At 38.8% G+C, this 20,000-nt stretch overlaps 1 protein-coding gene across 1 annotated transcript; it reads right to left on the reverse strand.

Annotated features, from left to right (window-relative positions):
- Positions 1–1,023: 1,023 nt before the first annotated feature.
- LOC116523515 (vomeronasal type-2 receptor 26-like) lies at positions 1,024–17,306 on the reverse strand. The gene is made up of 7 exons (XM_032238630.1): positions 17,260–17,306; positions 13,882–14,173; positions 11,030–11,890; positions 10,864–10,910; positions 9,416–9,665; positions 3,433–3,553; positions 1,024–1,925 (listed from the first exon to the last, which is right to left on the reverse strand). The coding sequence occupies exons 1-7, from the start codon at positions 17,304–17,306 to the stop codon at positions 1,024–1,026; spliced, it is 2,520 nt and encodes an 839-aa protein (XP_032094521.1).
- Between the last annotated feature and the right edge of the window lie 2,694 nt (positions 17,307–20,000).

Genomic DNA, 20,000 nt, shown 5'->3' on the forward strand with positions numbered 1-20,000 from the left:
GCTCACCAAAGCAAGAACTATGATAATATTTATTGTATCTCAACAATGTTTAAACTTTCTTTCCAAAACATGCTTCAACAAGGACAGGGACATATGCTGGTCCCTGTTCATATTATAGGGGAAGAAGGGCCCAACCTGCAGATTCTATAGTCTCAGTGCTTTCTGTTCTCCAATTTAACATCTACATGAAATTGCTCAGGAGGTTGATCAATCTGGGATGAGATATCACCATTTGTTGCCTTTTTTTTGTTCCCAAATATGTATACATCCCTACCCCGGACCATCCAGTTTCTGTCTTGGAATTTGTGAGGCTCTGGATGAGGGAACAACAGTCTTCAACAAAAGTCATAATAAAACCAAGTGGATTTGGAGTTTTGGAGCCTCTGGCTCTGAGAATCTTCCATCTCCTGTTCTGAATGGCCTCCAAACACACCCTGTGCACAATCTGGAAATCCACCTGAACTTGTGGCTCCTGTTTGATGAGCAGGTGGCACTTATGCTTTGCATTTTGTACCAGTTATGTCTATTCCTAGACTGGGAGGCTCTGCTCATAGTCAATCATGCCCTAGTCATTTCCTGAATGGATTTCTGCAATGTAATTTATATCTACGTAAATAGAATAGAATAGAATAACAGAGTGGGAAGGAACCTTGGAGGTCTTCTAGTCCAACCCCCTGCTTAGTCAGGAAACCCTACACCACTTGGACACGATCCAAATTTTTAGCTCATACATGGGTGTAAGTCATTTTAGACATGTTACACCTCTGCTCCATAAGCTGACAATTATGTCCTGCTGCTTTTCAACTATGACAGAAGAGTTATCATTATTATTTTTTTACAGATAACTGGTTGTGGTTACACTGACAATAGATTGTCTTTCATGTAATTAACAAATTTTATTCAATTTCACTTTTAGAGAAGGAGATTATATGATGAGAACACAGAAACCAAGCTGTATAAAATACAATATGTTTCCTTGAAAATGAAATATATTTAATGAAATCTATTTATTTGCACCCAATGTTAAATTCTTCCCTTTCTTAGCTGTTCCTTGTTATTTAAATCAGGCCTTACCAAAATAATGTAACATTTTGGGAAGATGATAAAAGCCAGTAACCCGCCACTGGAGCACAAAATGGAGAAGATCTCAACAGCCACCATATATTTCCCCTTTGTGCTCAAGTATGTTGGAACAAATGATAGCCAGATGGTGCAAAATATCAACATGCTAAAGGTGATAAATTTGGCTTCATTAAAGGTGTCAGGTAACTTCCTGACCAGGAAAGCCACTACAAAACTAATAGTTGCCAGGAAACCCATAAAACCAAGGACACAGTAGAACATGACAGTTGACCCTTCATTACACATCAATACAATTTCCTTTGGCATGGAATGCATGTCAACATCTACAAATGGGTATGAGATAGATAGCCATATAATACAAATAATGGTTTGAATAAAAGAGCAAGAAAGGACAATAGAAAGACCCAGCCTCTTTCCCATCCATTTTCTCATTCTGGATCCTGGCTTGGTAGCCATGAAAGCAAGAATTACAATGATAGTCTTTGCCAAAATGCTAGAAACTGCCATGGAGAAGATGATGCCAAAAGTAACTTGCCGAAGAAGACATGTCCATTGACGAGGCTGGCCAATGAATAGCAGAGCACAGAGAAATGAAAGCAGGAGGGAGACGAGAAGAATGTAGGTGAGGGTCTCATTATTGGCTTTCACAATAGGGGTGTCATTGTGTTTAATGAAGAGCCAGAGCATCAAAAGGGTAATGAGAGAAAAGGAAATAATAAAACTGGTGAAGATGATCCCCAAAGTTTCTTCATAAGACAAAAATGTTACATATTTTAGAATGCATAAATTTTGCTCCTCATTGGGATAATGATCTTGTGGACAGTGAAAGCAGTTGTCCATGTCTGTGAAAAGAGAAATAATCAAATTTAATTAACTATTTAAAGATGCACACAACTGCATGATGGACAACCAGCAGGTCGTAGCTGTGGCTAATAGAGTCTTTGCACTCCTAAGGGAGGTGCACCAGTTGCATCCATTCCTGGACTGGGAGACCTTGCTTGCTACCACCCACACCCTTGTAACCTTCTGCTTAGATTGCTGTAAGGTACTCTACATGGGGCTGCCCTTGAAGATGATTCAGAAACTTCAACTCGTACAAAATGTGGCCACGTGTGTAATTAACGGCACTAGCCTGATAGCGCATGTGAGACTACTACTCAATGACTTGAACTGACTGTGATTCTGCCTCCCAATGCAATTTAAGGTTTCAGTTCCCTACATGGCTTGGGATAAGGTTACCAAAGGAAATGTCTTTTTCCAATGGTTTTTACCTGCCCAATTTGAGCATGCTACAGATCCCAACAGCTAAAGAATTTCAACTGGCAGATAATAGAAGATTTTGTCCTGCAGCTCCTGCCACATGGAATATTCTTTTTTCAGAGATTAGAATGGCTCCAACCCTGTTGACTTCTTATAAAGTTTCAAATACTTGACTAAGTATATGGAATTTATTAAGAGCCTTGTTCAATGGTAAAATCTATTTTTTTTACTACCGGTTCTGTGGGCATGGCTTGGTGGGCGTGGCTTGGTGGGGCCACGTGACTGGGTGGGTGTGGCTATGTTGTCATGTAACTGGGGGATCAAAGGCAGAAACTCACTTTAACAATGTCCTGCTGGAGCAGGGTTGTACTAGATGACCTCCAGGTCCCTTCCACCCTGGATTATCCTCTGAAGCTGCTTCTAATGCCAGGTTTGTAGTTCTTCCTTCATCTCCTTTTCCCCTCCCTTCCTTCCTCTTTCTTTCTTTCTTTCTTTCTTTCTTTCTTTCTTTCTTTCTTTCTTTCTTTCTTTCTTTCTTTCTTTCTTTCTTTCTTTCTTTCTCAGCTCCCCTGCCTACCATTTTTGGCTTAGCAGGCCTCAGGTAAGCCTGCTGGGAGCAAAAACGGACCCCTCATCCCTGCATTTCCTGAGAACATGTAGTAAAAAAAATGCTTAAAAAAAAGTTCCAAAGATCAGCTGTGTGACGTGCAATCGTCGGAACGTTTTTTTAAAAAAACTTTTTAAAGTAATTTTTATTACCTGTTTTGCGAACCAGTAGAATTTTTTACTAGTAGCATTTCACCCCTGGCCCTGTTTCTTGGATTTACTATTAGTTGATTCATCATCATAGGTGCTGTTTGTACTATTTATTTTGTGGGTGTTTTTATCATTTAAATGTTTTCTAAATTGTTTACATTTTAGAATTATAAACCTCCCAAACTCACTTGGTTGAGTTGGATGACTATAGAAATTGAATCAATCAATGAATGAATGAATCAATCAATCAATCAACCTGAGTAACTCAGCAGGTAATTAGTTATGATCACAGACAGAAAGTGAAGGACTATTCCTTTACAAATGATCACTTACCTTTCTGATTAGAAATCTTCCCTCCTGGGCAAGGAAGGCAATCATAGCAACAAAATGGTTTCCCTTCCTTTTCCCCCTTCCTGTAACCTGGATGACAATTGTCATTGCAGAGAGAAAAAGGCTGTGTCTAAAGATAAACCAAAGAAAAGAATATTTTCCGTATTGCAAATGTGTACATCTACAAATAACCATAGTGGTAAGTGCTTTCATAGATGAATCTTTCAGAAGGAATTCATATATGATCCCTTATAATGCAGAATCCTTTAGGGAAAAACAGTTTATCAATTGTTTCAGCCCATCCAAAAGTTCATATAGAGAGCAGTGATGTGCGGTGAGGTTTATGGCTGGTGAGGCACTGAAAACAATTTTTAGACTTGTGGACTTCAACTCCCAGAATTCCACAGCCAGGCATGCTCAGTTCCGATTTAAAGCAACAGCATTTGTTTTTCTCATTTGCGAAATATGTTTCCTTCTTTCTTTTTCTTCTCCCTTCTCCTCCTTCCTCCCTTTCTCCCTCCCTCCCCCCCCTCTCTCATACACACACACAAAGTTGGATTGGAGGGAGTCAGGGAGACCATAGGAGGAGGCAGGAAGCCAGTCAAAGAGCCATACTGGAGCACACACACTTTCCCCCAGCCCTGGAAGGATCCAGCCCAGCTTCACTGATTACAGGTTTGAAAAGACAACGGGGCTCTGCCTGCAATCAAACTACACTTGGGGAGGGAAAGCACTTCCCTCCAGCCTTTGCCCAAAGCCCTGCACCAGGAGGATGAAGTTTGAATTCCTCCCCCTCCCTCCGACTCACACGTACCTTTTCCAGCTGTTTCAGAGAGGATTTCAACTCTGCTCTTGCCTGCCATCATGAAAAAAAAATGTAAGGAAAAAGGCAAGAGCTGAGGTCAGGCTGAGCTAGTTGCTGCCATAGTCACCATGGATGATTCTGCTTAACTGTTTAAAAAAGCCTCTTAAAAAAGCACCCTCTACAGGAGGAGGCAGAAGAACTACGTGCCTCGTCTATGTCAGGAATTTTTCGGCTTTTAACCCTTGCTTAACTCTACTCGAGTGATCATAAAATGCCTAAAGTCAGACTAGCTGAGGCACATCGTTCTCCTGCCTCCTGTAGAGGGCACTTTTTTAGAGGCTTTTTTAAACAGTTAAGCAGAGTCATCCACACGGTGATTCTGGCAGCAATTAGCTCAGCCTGACCTCAGCTCTTGCCTTTCTCCTTTTACATTTTTTTCCTTTTCATGATGACAGTGGTGAAGCTCTGCCTCCCCTGCCTCCCCTGACTGCACGTCACTGATAGAGAGTGATAGCTAGGTAGAGAATCAGAGAAAAAAAAAATAATCTGACATATGTCAGCACTAATCAAATGCATTTTAAATGTCATGTTTTGAATTTCTTATCATTCCTTTGTGATATCTTGTTTATTATTAATTTTCCTCTCACAAGTTTACAATTAGAAATTCTTCAATTGTAGGTAATGACTCATAAGAATATAGCTTCCGAGGCTTCCGGGGAGGGACTTGCCGTCTTCGGCAGCTTAACGGAGCTGCCCCCAGATTCCTGGTTCGTTATCTATTTAATATCTTTTAGATATCTCTTTTTTCAGGCAAGAAAAAAGCAGAGAGCGTCTCAGTCGGCAAGAGTCTTCTTTGAAATTGGCAGGTTTTTTTTTGGGCTGCAAACGGAGGGGAAGAGTCAGTCAAGACTGAGTCATCTACTCCGGCCAGAAAATCTCAGCTGTTTTTTTTACAGCACAAGGCGAGAACCCCCCCCCTTTGAACAATTTTTGTAACTATGTTATTGAAATTAATACAGGCGGAGACTGAACTTGAGAGCTTTACTTTCCTTTTTCTTTTTCTATCAAAAATCCCAGTTTCAATGTGACAAAAAAATCCCTTTGTGTAATTGGTTCTAAGATGGCGATCTTCTAGCTTTCGCATTTGTATATTATTAGCTTCCTGGCACAGCCGACAGAGAGAAAGATCAAAGGTATTGCCTGATAGCATTCTCCGACTAATTAACATTGCCTCTTTGAAGACCTACCAAGAATTTCTTTTTCTTTTTCTTATGAATTCTTAAAAGCTGTTAAGCCTACTTGTCAATATAGAGATATTTTAAACACAGATGAATATGAACTGTTACACTACAATGCTAATTCTTTTTGAGACGTGCTTTGTTACAACGCTCTTTTTTGAAATCTTTTGAAAAACCTTTATGAACAAATAAAGGGGGGACTCAACACTTTCTTCTTTTGCAAGTTACATAACGGGCCAGCAGAGTTCGAGTAATTCTTGACTAATTGTTTGAAATAATGGCACCAAAATCAAAGTCGGGGAAACGTTCTTTTAGCAATACACCTCATGCATTTGGCATGAAGTCGCAGCCTTTACCTTCTATGCCCCCTACTGGAGATTTGCTAATGAAAGAACTTCTTTTTGAGACACTTAGAGAATTCAGAGAGGAGATAAAGCAACTTATTACAGACTTTTGTGACAAGTTTGACACTAGGATTGCTAATACAAAGGAAGACATGATTGGATTTGTAACTGTATTGACAGAGTATGTTGCTGGAATGGAAGATAAGCTAGAGCTTCTGGAGGAAGCCAATACCAACTTGACATCCAAAATCGAAGTGATACAACAAAAAGTTGAAAAAGCTGGAATGGAAAATAAGCTAGAGCTTCTGGAGGAAGCCAATACCAACTTGACATCCAAAATCGAAGTGATGCAACAAAAAGTTGAAAAAGTTGGAATGGAAGATAAGTTAGAGCTCCTGGAGGAAGCCAATACCAACTTGACATCCAAAATCGAAGTGATGCAACAAAAAGTTGAAAAAGCTGGAATGGAAGATAAGCTAAAGCTTCTGGAGGAAGCCAATACCAACTTAACATCCAAAATTGAAGTGATGCAACAAAAAGTTGAATATACAGAAAAACAAATCGTTATGATAAATTATAAAAAGATGGAGCTTGCATTAAGAATCAGGGGACTGCGCGAAAGTGAACAAGAGGACCTGAAACAGATTTTCTCAGAGGCCTTCAATCGTCTGGTGGGAAGACCGGGAATCAACTTTGATTGGCAGATTGAAAAAAATTACCGCCATAATTCTTGGATGGCAAAACAGAGACAGCTCCCTCAAGATGTAATCATATATTTTGCTACAAGAGAGTCTAGAAATAGGATACTACAAAAGTCTTATAATACCAAGCTACAAATTGGCGGACAGGATTTGATTGTCTTCAAAGAAATACCACCCCAAATGTTAAGAGCCAGGAGAGATTACGCTTTTCTAGTGGAAGAACTCAGAAACCGTCAGATACAGTATAGATGGGATGTGCCATTTGGTATTATAATTACACTTGGTGAGCAAAAATATCATCTCAATTCTGTATGGGAAGCCCGAGATTTCTATTATAAGACTCTGAAGGTGGGACATTCTGAATCATCTGGATCCGGAGAAAGACAACGAGAAGGACAAGATAAACAACAAATTATACAACCACAAGATAGAAAGCATCACCTTTCCTTCCTGGTGGGGCAAGGGATCAGAGAACAAGGACCTAGCGGTACGACTACCAGACGAATGGGGAAATAAGGCAGACTGCAACAACTTTAATAGTTATCGGCCATTGATTAAGGAGCTATGTCCGAACTTTTTATAAAAGAGAAAGAAAATATTTTGCTATTTCAAACAGCCTCAATCTCGAACATGGTCAATACTTTGTGATTTCTGTCATGCAAAAGAAAAACGACATAGTTGCATACTGAAGAAAAGATATTGACTTGATATAATTATGAACTTTTATATAAATTACTGATGATTTACTTTCTGGGGCGAAGAGGACGGAGATTGTGGTGGGGGTTCTTTTGGATCATGGCCCAGTTTGGATGGAATTGGGAAGGGTAGTGTAGTTAAGAAGATCTTGGAGGTCGAATGGGAGCTATTTTGATATGAAAAGTATATTAATGATTGTAAAAATTGCTATCTGAATATCATGTTTGGAATATGAATAAGGGCATATTTAGGGAATTTTCAGGAGACCTAAGAAAAGCATATATGAGAGGAGTACTAATGAATATAAAAATATATATGTATAGATATGTACGTATATATATACATATATATGTGTGTGAAGGTGTATATATATATATATATATATAGGGATACAAATAAAGGTAAAAAAGAGTTGGAAGAGGAAATCAAAAGAAAAATTCAAAATGTACCGTATATACTCGAGTATAGGCCGACCCGAATATAAGCCGAGGCACCTAATTTTACCACAAAAAACTGGAAAAGTTATTGACTCGAGTATAAGCCTAGGGTGGGAAATGCAGCAGCTACCGGTAAATTTCAAAAATAAAAATAGATACCAATAATGTTTTTGAATATTTATTTCAAAGAAAAACAGTAAACTAGCGGTGTATTCAATGAAATACTTCACTCACCTCATGATGCTGATGTCCCGCTGTGATGATGATGTCCCGTGCAGCCGCGGGAGCGATGTCCCGCCTCCTATGACACACGGCACAGTGATTCCTATCATTGGATCACTGTACCAGAGGAGGTGGGACATTGCTATGTGGCTGCTTGCCATAACAAGGAGGAGGTGGGACATCGTTGCAGAGCGGCAGGAGGGGGAGGAAGGGGAATCGCAAGACAGCCCTGCATTACATTAGAACGTGAGGAGGGGGGATGGTGCGGTGCGCGCTGAGCGGCAAACTGACACAGAGGGAGGGGAAACTCACAGGGGCGCCGGGCCATTCACGAGTGTCACCCAGCGGCATGGCCCCGCCCCTTTTTCTCCTCCATTTCGGGCAAATTTTTCACTGACTCGAGTATAAGCCGAGGCGGCTTTTTTCAGCCCAAAAAGTGGGCTGAAAAACTAGGCTTATACTCGAGTATATACAGTATCTAAATTGTGTTATAGAGGAAGGAGGCACAAAGGGAACAAAATTAATGGGTTTGGAAATAGACAGAACAAAGCAAACTGTTTAAATTTGTGTAACGGTGAGAAGCTGAGTTTACGAACAATGTAAACTGCTTATTATGTTTAACATTAGTAATAACTTAAACTGTTTTGGGTAACAGTAAGAAGCTGAGCTCAATGTTGAGATATTTTAGACTGTGATTGTTAAAATGCTATACCGTGTACGGGCTCTGGGAAGTCGGGGGAAGGGAAGGGAGGGGGGGTTCTAGGGGGAGGGGGGAGGGGGGAAATACAATATGTGTCAAATTCTAAAGTACATGATTCCACTTGTATACTGTGGCTTTTTAATGTTAGTGTTAAAATAGAACAAGCTGAATATACTGGAAGATAATAGAAGTACACCGAAGGGAGGAGTTGAGCGAAAGAAGAAGGAGAGTGGAGGGGGTGAGAGAGAGGAGGAAGAGAAGGAAGGGAGGGAATGGATTAAGAGAGGGAGTGATAGAGGGGGGGGGAAGTAGGTAGTAGAGGGGTATGTAAGAAGGAAGAATGAAAGTTGGAGGGGGTTGAAAGAGGGTGTATGGTGGATCAAGGAGGTATATTGGGTTTGTATTGTAGAGGGCATTTTCTATATAAGCGAGGGCTGTGTTTATTATTCAATGTTATATGCCCCGGTTATGCACAGTAAACATGTGATTGTATAGAATGGAATGGAAATAAAAATTAAAAAAAGAAAAAAAAGAATATAGCTTCCAACTATATCTAAATCACGATTTCGGATAGAAACTGTGGTAAAAATGAATGCAATCTAATAAACATGCTGGCATGCTGATCCTGAAATATATGATTCCTGCATATTGATACTCCGTGTAAAAGGAAATATTTGAACATTTCATAGTTTGTTGGATACTTTCTCCTATGTCTCGTGATCTGACATTTCTTTCTACATCTTCTTTGTATTTTCAAACACCTTTCTGAGATATTAGAAGAAGAGTTGCTTAAAAAAATCTTTTCCCCCAAGCTTTATAACTCTCGAATCGAAAAAGAGTTACAGAACCTACCTCATTAAACCACTTTGGCCAGATTATGGTTTCCTCTGAAATAGTCAACGTTTTTTCTGCGAGAGACAAGGCTTGTATGTCTCCAACTTTGACTCGAAGGAAGGAAAGGTTTGGGAATGTTACCCAGTTGACAATATCAAATCCAGTTTCCATTTCTCCATTTTGATTGAAGAAAACTGTTTCCCCAACACTGTTGTTGAATGAAATGATTTTCACAAAATGGTTGAGCCGAAGAGAGAAGCTGAAATATCAGGATATATTCAATTACATTGCTCTTTTCCATTTAAGTTTGTTTCATGTAAAACAAATAGGCAGAAAATAGTGTTCTGGAGAAAAAGGAGAAATTGGGATGAATAAATGCATCTTCTGAGAAGGTCTAAACTTTTTGATTGCTTTGATAGACGTTGCTATGCAAGGTCATGCATATCCCTAATTGAATGTGAATTGGGCCTATATATTAAGTTCATAGGAAACTCTCAGACAAACAGCCTATCAGAGGTACAACATTGGATACAATGAAGCTGCATCAATGTTTCTCTATGGCTTATTGAGCAGATTTCTCCATGCAAAACTGGAGCTGCTTGGAAGCACGACTTCAATCTGTATAGAACTACTATGGAAATTAAATAGAAATGCATCCCATTTAGGAAAAGAATGTTATGCACTGTGAGAATAGGGTTCATATCAGTTGTGAAATTCATTTTTTTTTTTGCTACAGGTTCTTTGTGCGTGGCTTGATGGGCATGGTGTGGCTTGGTGGGTGTAGCAGGGGATACTGCAAAATCTTCATTCCCACCCCACTCCAGGGGAAGGATACTGTTAGGAGTATAATCTAACTGTTGGGTTGGCAATATATAAATCATGTAACCTGTTTCTTTAAATCATACTGTAAAATGTGATTGGTTGCTGTTTTCCTCAATCGGCCATAAGAGGGAGCCAGAATGACTGTTAGCTCTCTGTTTGTTAGATGCTGATCTGATCTGATCTGAGTGTTTTTGGAAGCTGGCTGTTAGAAAGTGCCATGAGCTATTGTAAGTTTTGCAACTGCTAGCAAATTTTGAGTACTGAACTGATTATATGATACTGGACTATGTTATTTGGATTATCCCTTAACTGAAAGACATTGATGACTGACTGTCTTATCCGTGTATGACTTGGACTGTTTGATGGACTCTGATACCTCTATTTCCATGAAAGTAAAAGCCTATTTAAACTGCAGTGTCTCTGTATGCTGGTTTGTGTGTTCTCCAACACAACCCTCACAACGCTTCTCTGAACGCACTTGCTCTCCCAACGGGGAGCTTACCTAACAGATACTACAAAATCTCCATTCCCACCCCACTCTGGGGCCAGCCATAGGTGGCATTTGCCAGTTCTCTGAACTACTCAAATTTTCACTACTGATTCTCCAGAACCTGTCAGAACCTGCTGGATTTTACCCCTGGTTTATATGTGAAGCAATACTAGCTCTCATGGCTGTTATCAGCTATTTTACCATTTTTATGGTCTTAAGAAATATGGAAGTATAAGACTTTTCTAGTTAGCCTAGGATCTCTCCCATGAACCTCAGTGACCAAATTGAAATCCATTTGTCCAGGACATTACCTTCCACAGATGTTGAGCCAGTAGGCTTTGGGTTACTTCATGGACACTCTTTTTCTTTTTTGATTGAAATGAAAGCATGTTATGCAAAGCATATGCCACGGTGTAGACTGCATTGTAGATGTTGTAGCTATGGGAGGTCATGCTCATTTCAAACACAGATGCTGGGAGATTCTCCAGTTTCTCCTCACCTGTGCAGGAGAGTCCTTCTTTCCTGTCTACTACAGATGCAGAAAAGAAACACCCAAAAGCCTTTTCCCAGAAAACCTGAATGAAGCTATCTCCTTTTTCATAGGTAGCATTTGTCAACTGAAGAAATTCAGTGAATCTCGGGACCTCCTTTGAATGAACTGCTAAGGACAGGGCACCATGAAGCAAATCTATGTCTTCATTCTTTTGAAAGGAGAATGATGTGAAATCTATCTGGGCTGTCATAATATAAACCCTTCCTCTTTCCTTTATTGCTACATCCTCATGTTTTGATATCATGGGAAACAGTCTGACAAATACCATGGATTCAATTTCACCATAAATAATGGATACATTGGTAATACTTCCAATTATGACTTCATACATGTACATCCCCTCTGTCACCATCTTATCAATGTCAGTAACTGATGTAATTACTGGGAATCTTTCAATATAATCAAAACAAATTCCTCTTTGAGAAAATATAGGAAGAGCATCCTGGATAAATCTCTCTCCATTGTTATCATTGTCATATATCACTCCAATCCATGTCCACTGGAAATGCAATAGTAACTCAAGAATCCCATGATATTGTCTGTATACATCTGGAAACATCTGGTGATAGGATATAGCCTGAGTTTTCCTATTCATCTCAGAAGCAGAACCATAGGTGAACTATAGTAATTAAAGAAAAATGTATTAATTTATATCTAGATAAACATTTATTTTTATTGTTTACATGGATGTGACTGAGATAAAATTTTCTTTTTACATAAAAATATTATGAAGCCAAGTTCACTAAACATTTTTGCTCCTCATAGTGTTTCTATAATTACATAAGCCATAGGAGAACATTAGCTGTTTTTAAGTTCTTAGAAAACATTTCAAATAAAAATGCTTAATTATAGTGATCTTCAATGCAAATGCACTTTATCATGATTTCAAACAAGTATCCCAAAAATACAATGATTAACCAAATCCAACAGTGATCAATATCTATAAGACCATCTTATGATGAAATATTAGAATCATTGTGAATGACTGCAATAGGGCTTGAAATGTAATTGTTCTAAAATTATGAATTAATGCCTAAAATACATTATATAAATACATTATTTGTCATTGAGAGAAAAGAAAAAAGTGAAGCTGAATGAGGATTTTGTGCAGTTGATAGCAGTGTTTCGGGAAATTAAGATATAAATGTAATGAATGGAAAGAATAAAATACATAGCATAATTTATCAATTAGTGAGGCTATTATTGATCTATGCCAAAAAGCAATTCATAGGTTGGTGAAAATTGCATTTTACCTTTCAGTGAACGGTCATAGTTTAATAACCAAATATATATTTTGTGGGAAATTGTGCAACATTTTGAATGACTGCAATATAGCTATAGATGTTATTCTCCATGGATGGGCAGAACAAGATTAGAGAGTAAAAATTACTCATACAGAGACTCAAGAACAATTGCATTTTATAGTGATGACTGCTTGAGTATAATCACTGAGATCACACCACAGAAATGTTAAAAAAGGTCCTTGGAAGCAGATAAAGAGGGATAAACACAGAATTACCAACAGAGTGAGCTGCATTAACAATGAAAATGATAAAAGCACCAGTTTAGTCTAGAGATTAAGGCATCATGCTAGAAAGCGGGGGATCATGAGTTCAAGTCCAGCCTTTAGCCATGAGATAGAGTTCAGTCAGTATAACACTGCATATAATGTAAAGAAATAGTATAATATTTTTGTTTAATTTATGGCCCCCAAAACCCTACCCTAGTATTTTACAGATCTGCTTATTTCTCACTAAAGGAAAATCTGTCTTTTAGTGGTTTTCATTACCAATTTATAAAGGTAAAGTTTCCCCTTTCACATATGTGCTAGTTGTTCCAAACTCTAGGGGGCAATGCTCATCCCCATTTCAAAGCCGAAGAGCCAGTGCTGACTGAAGACATCTTGTGGCCATGTGGCTAGCATGACTAAATGCTGAAGACGCATGGAGCGCTATTACCTGCCCACCAAGGTGATCCCTATTTTTCTACTTGCATTTTTATGTGCTTTCGAACTGCTAGGTTGGCAGAAGCTGGGACAAGTAATGGGAGCTCACTCCATTATGCAACACTAAGATGCGAACTGCTGACCTTTCTGATCGACAAGCTCAGCACCTTAGCCACTGAGCCACCCTAACCCTAACACTTCAATTTATAGTAAAGCAAAATAGAACGGTTGTATATTTTCCTATCCTATTGGTTCCAAGAGGGAGAGAATTTATCCTGAAAGAAACATCTATTTGAAAATGATTTGTCCTTAAAACATGACGCTGCTCCTTATCGCTATAAAAATATTCATTCAAATGTCATTTTTAATTTCCAGTTAACAAAACTATCTCTCTGCATGTTTTAATGTGAGATAAGATACATTGATGACAAGGGTGGGTTCCAGCAGCCACTACTGCCAATTTGCTTGTGGGTCCACAGCGCGCACATGCTTGAAGTGCCTTGCGCACAACTGCACAGTACAATAAAGCAACAACAACAGGAGAATCAGTATGGGGGCATGGCAGGCCTGGGTCACTGCCAGTTCCAGTGACCCAGGCCGCCAAATCACTACCGGTTCAGCCAAACCGGTCCAAACTGAGTTAAAAATTGGGAGGAAACTCTTACTTGTGGAATCTTGTAAATGGACAGGATGGCTGCCATGTGGATACAGACTTCAGAATTAGGTCCTCCAATGACTGACACTAGATTGTTCTCTGTTTCACACTTGTAGTTAGGGATTAATTTGCCTTGTGTTGAGAATACTTCCATTGAGGCATGATACGTCCCGCTTGCAATAAAGTTGCTGTTATAGATATGGGAGCCCAGAGTGAGGTTGGGCAAAATCTGTGGGTTTTCATTGATCTCCCTTACAGCAAATACCAAAGACAAAATGTGTTGGTAGAGTTGAGTCACTACCCTGAAATGAAAATTACATGTTGATTTGAGTACCTTTATTTTAGAAAAAGAGATGTAGCATATTTTCATTCAACTCACAGCTTGAAACATGTTGCGTTCATAATTATACTCATATGATTCCTGATGAATGTTTTTTTTTTTTAATTTCAATTTAAAACAAGTACAACATCTTTCTTTACATGTTATAGAAAGTGTATCAGTCGGTCACAAATTAACTTTGGTACATCTCCTCCACAGTCAACAAACATAACTCATGTTAACTCAAGTATTTCAACTCAGACATTCATACATATCACCATCGTCATATATCCATTTTCATTTGACTGTAATTATTATTTAAAAATATTGATAATAATAATACTCTTAAACAATACATGCCCACACCAGTGGGAAAAGGAAAAATCAAAAAAAGACAAAAAAAAAAAGACAAAAAGAACAAAAGACAAGGCAGGGAAGAAGAAACAACAAAAAAAAAAGAAAGAAAAAAAACACAGGTATATATTATAAAAAAAAAAGTATATCAGCTGGTTACAACATGTTTTGGTGCATCTCTTCCATTAATTCATATTAATTCAAATATCTTAACTCAAATGTTTACCATATTGACATCATTATACCTCCACTTCTAGTTAACTACAGTTATTTAAACATCCTTCAACCTTAACTATGCCAAAGAGTTAATCCATAACCACATGCTGACATTTCATTTACTTGTTTGTAAAATCCTCTATTGACATCAAATCCTCATATCCTATTTTAGCTGAACATCCATAATATTTAATACCAAAAATTCCATCTTCCATGCAATATAATTTATTATCATTCTCCCTTCTTTATGTAGTTGTATCGTATATCATAGCATTTTCCCCATATTAATTAACATTTAACTGTATATATTTTATTTTATTTTTTAGTAGTGATAATTATTGTGATTAATAACCTTTATATATAGCCCAAAAGTATTTCCAACCTTCCTTTCTCATATCCAATTATTATTTATCATATCAACTCCACATTATATACATTACTATCAATATCAATTATTATTCAGCTATATCTATTACAAATAAGAGTAATTAGATTTAGCTAATTTTAAGTTGTATTCTTCCATCTGTCAGCCTATGTCTCTCCAATAACAAAACCTTCTCAGTCCTATTGCCATTCGTTGAATAGATTTACCAAATGTTTTTATAAGCAAGTCCAAACAGGGATATCTTCGCACCTTTTTGCTCAGGATGTCTCTGATGAGATAATAATGTTGTCCCAGGCTTGTTAAACTTTTCAAATTGACTTTAATTCTCAAGGGTGGAATTTTCATTTCTCCTGCGCTCTGTCTCTTAAAATGAGTCTTCTTTATAGCTCCCCCTCTTTCCAGCATAGCATTCCTTTCTTCCTCCGAGATAGACCAGATGCCATTTCTCACATTTTTCATTTGTATTTCAGGAACATTCAAACATTCAATGTTCTCACCTTTTCCTTCATATTTTAATGTCAAATAATCCAATTTTTTTCCAAATCTTTGATATGAATCAAACAGCTTCCGAAATGCAGAAAAAAGTATCTGAAATGAGCCCTTGGGAATATAATTCAACGCCATGTTGTGTCGCAGTTAGAGACTCTAAGGTATTTGCAAGTAAAAACACGCTGGGAGCTGTGCGATCTTATCTGATCTTAGATCAACACAACCAAGCAATAAAAGTGTCAGATCGTGAAGGGCCAATTAGTAGTAGGTTAGTTTTTACAACCCACTTAGAAAGAGTCAGGGGGGAATGTTGAAGAATTCCTTAAAGCGTTTAAGAAATAGGGTAACCACTGGCCATAAATCCATTAAAAAAACACCAATTCGCCGCTAGATTCTTCTGTTCTTTGGTTTCAATTAGCTTAAATTTTAGTGCGGACCGTCTCTCTTTGAGTAATAAAATCAGCTTACCAGTTGAATCCACTTACACCATTCTTAGGGGCAACCTGCAGTTTCAGTTAGCATACAGCTAATCCAGAAAGGAGTTGGCAGGAGGGGTTAATTCCAAGCCCCCCCAGAGACTTTGCGAACGTCTCTGAGGTCACTGGATCTCCCCTCACCTTTCACTGTCTTCTCCGGGACAGCTAGGGTCCGATGACCCGTCCAAAATTCCTTCGGAATAGGGGAATTTCAGGAATAGCCTGAAACTCCGCCTTCTCACTGCTAAGCCCCGCCTTCTTCCCCTGATGAATGTTGTTGAATGCTGATATGAGTTCCATACACAATATCATTTTTAACTTTGTGCTTCATCGTGCTGCAATTGTATCTATATTCTACAGCACGTTTCTGCAAGTATGAAACTGCAACAGCAGTTTATCCTAGCTACAGAAGTCTTGCAAAATCTGAAATAGCAATAGCACAGACATATACTGCTTCATAGTGCTTTACAGCCCTCTCTTAGTTGCTTACAGAGTCAGCATATTGCCCCCCAAAATCTGGGCCCTTATTTTACTAATAAGGATGGAAGGATGGTAAACTTGGAAGGATTTTAACCACTGTGGGATCACAGTTATTATAAGATAGATAGATAGATAGATAGATAGATAGATAGATAGATAGATAGATAGATAGACAGACAGACAGACAGACAGACAGACAGACAGACAGACAGAGAGACAGACAGTATATTAGTATGAATAATTAAATTTCCAGGAAATTATTGATGATAAATTCAATCTGTTGATGTTCATTTTAAAAACAGTGAAATCAGAGCAACTTTATATCTGAGTATACAGTAAATGATCAGAGGAAAGATATTTTAAAATATTTGGGAAGATTGTTATCTTCACACATATACAGACATTTCATTGTTAAAAAAATATTTAGTCATGAATACTCCCATTATTTTAATGAATACGAGAATCCTGATATATCAGAATTATGAATTCAACTACATGAATGAGATTGAATAGAACTATTTATTCTCAATGCATTGCTGAATTGACTTTTACATCCAACATATTTTTAAACAATTTCCATCTTCACAGAACAGGTTTAGTACAATATAGAACCAGCACAAATGAAACCCGTCTTCTCAACAATTAGTTTTAGATACATGAGCATCTTACTCAGTATCATAGAAAAGGTCAGTAGAAGGCTTTTCGTGAAAGTGCATTGTGTTTGAAAATATATAGATTTGAGACAAAATACCAGCAACAATGACATCTCCTGATTGATAGTATTTATGAAAAATTGGAACAGGATCACCAACAATGCAACTCATGTTAGGAATCTCTGAAACTGCCCTAAACAACAGCATTAAGAGCAATATAGACAGCTTCATTAATTTGCATGATAGAATTCCTTCTTTGCAGTCTTTCATTTGTTGTATTTTTTCTTGTAATAGATTCTTGGCTGAATAGCACAACCTAACTTGAATGACTACTCAGTTGGTTTACAGCACCTTGTAATGCATTAAAGGACAACACATAGATATATACAGCCTACACCTGCTTCTTTACATTATAGAGCAAATAATGCTTATGCCTCTGCCTTTACTTTTTCTGGTGGTTAACGAAATTCCTTTGGGACTTGGGGATGAAGGCACAGTAATTGGAGTAAATTTGATAATTGCCAGAAAAATAACCACCTATTCAACATCACAAGTTCTATGAAATATCACAGGAATGTATTCATCATCTTTCATCAAAAGCCATCTCCATCCATGCTCCCTGGAGGAGGAAAAGACCCAAAGGTCCTTAGAAATAAATAAATAAAATGCAAGGTATTCCTTAGTGTTCCATATTTGGGGATTTTCATTTTCTTTTCAATGGGATTGGAGTGAAACATGAATTGAGAAATCACCTGGAATTAAGGAGACCATTCCTAACAGTGAGGACAATCAACCAGTACAACAGCTTGCCTCCAGAAATTGTGGGAACTTCATCACTGGGGCTTTTTAAGAAGAGACTAGACCCATGATGGCGAACCTATGACACACATACCACATGTGGCATACAGAACCATTTGTTAGGGCACGTGAGACATTGCCCTGTCATCTCCAGTGCATGCCTTCTTTTGAGGCTGTTTTTCACCCTCTGGAGGCTGCCTATGGAGCATGAAAAATCAGTGCTATGTGCAAACCAGAAGTTTAAGAACAGACTGTCGGTTTGCTGGTAGGACCGTTTTTCGCCCCCTGGAGCCTTCAGGAGCCTTCAGGAGGCTCCGGAGGGCAAAAACCGGCCCTATGAGCAAACTGGAAGTCCATTCCTAAACCTCCGGTTTGCCCGTAGAACTGGTTTTTCACATTCCGGATGCTTCAGGGAAGTTCCTGAAGCCTCCGGAGAGCATCCAGGGAGGCGGAGGAGGCTGTTTTCGCCCTCCTCAGGCTCCTAGAAAGCATCTAGAGGCTGGGAAGAGCAAAAAAGGTGCACCAAAAGTGGGGGGAGTGCTGGTCGCATGTGCATCTGCACAGGCACACAGGCATATGTTCTTGGGTCATGCGCAATGTGCTTGGGTGTGGCACGCCCACACATGAACCCCCTGCACTCCGCCCGCTTTTGGCACAAAAGGTTAACCCTCACTGGACTAGACAGTCACTTGTCTGAGATGGTCTAGGTTTCAAGGTTCCAAGTAACACCCCCAACAAAAGAAGACCCCAAGGCTTGAAGTTTCCTCAAAGTTCCATTTTCTTAGATATGCCATGTTGGCACATGTGGGAAAACCCGAATCTGAAAGTTTCCAGGTTTTCCCCACTCAAGTGAAAGTTCAAGTCCCTGCCCAGCACCCTCATGTCCATCACATGATCCAATCAGGCACTGTCTAAAACTGGAGATGCCTCCCAGTCACACCATCGTAGCTGCAGGGCAAGGGGTCTTTGACTCTCTGATAAAGGAATGTTTAATTATATATCACCCGTACTGCATATAATCCCCCCTCCCATTTTCCCACAACAGAAAATGTGGCAGTCCTGAAGGCCCAATTTAAAAGATGGCTTCCAGGTCTGACAAAAGTTTTTTTTTTCCTGTTTGACCGGGGGGCTGGACTAGAAGACCTTCAAGCTTTATTCCAGGTCTATTCTATTCTAATTCTAAATATTTGACATAATATTATAAACTAATAAGTTAGAGATGAATACCTCAAATCATTTTTCCATGAAAATAAAACTGTTTTGAAAATGTATTTCATTATTTGTTTATGTTAATATCATCTTTGGAAATAAGAGTGGGGGGAATCGTCTTCTAAGATTACCTCAAATTTCATCACTATACGTGTAGAGCTGAAGAACTTGATTTATTTTGACGACTCATAAATCCTACTGTAAAATCAGACTCACCCCTGACTTTTCCTTCCTTGAATTTCTCTAATGAACATTATTTTGTATCCTGACCCTGTCCTCCGTTCAGTAACGAAAGCTGAGACAAGCTTAACTAGAATGTACTTTAATTGCAAAACCAAAATCCCGGTGGCTGAAAGCCAAGCAAACAAACAGATAAGGACCTTGGCAGCAACTCAGACAAACCTTGGTAGCAACTCAGACAAACCTTGGCAGCAATCCATCCAGCCAAGTTACTTACATTCTCTTTAGTCAATGTGTTGACTTCTGCAAGAGGGTCGTGTGCACAAGCAGTCTTTTTTATAGTGTGGAGGAGCCTAATGACCACCAGCTGAGTGCAATTACCTCCTGTAATTGCATAATTGTTCCTGCCTAGTAGCTCTTCGATGGCATGCATCCAGGAACAACTCACTGCTGGCTTCTGGATCACTCTCCCTTGTCTCCTCCTCACTGGTCCAAGGCTCAGGTGCCACCTGGTGGCCAACCAGTCTCTCTGCGCCCTGCTCGGAGTTGGAACCCTGTCCAGGGTCCTCC

Source organism: Thamnophis elegans, unplaced genomic scaffold (genome assembly GCF_009769535.1).
Source record: "Thamnophis elegans isolate rThaEle1 unplaced genomic scaffold, rThaEle1.pri scaffold_38_arrow_ctg1, whole genome shotgun sequence".
In the NCBI taxonomy this organism is placed as follows: Eukaryota; Metazoa; Chordata; class Lepidosauria; order Squamata; family Colubridae; genus Thamnophis; species Thamnophis elegans.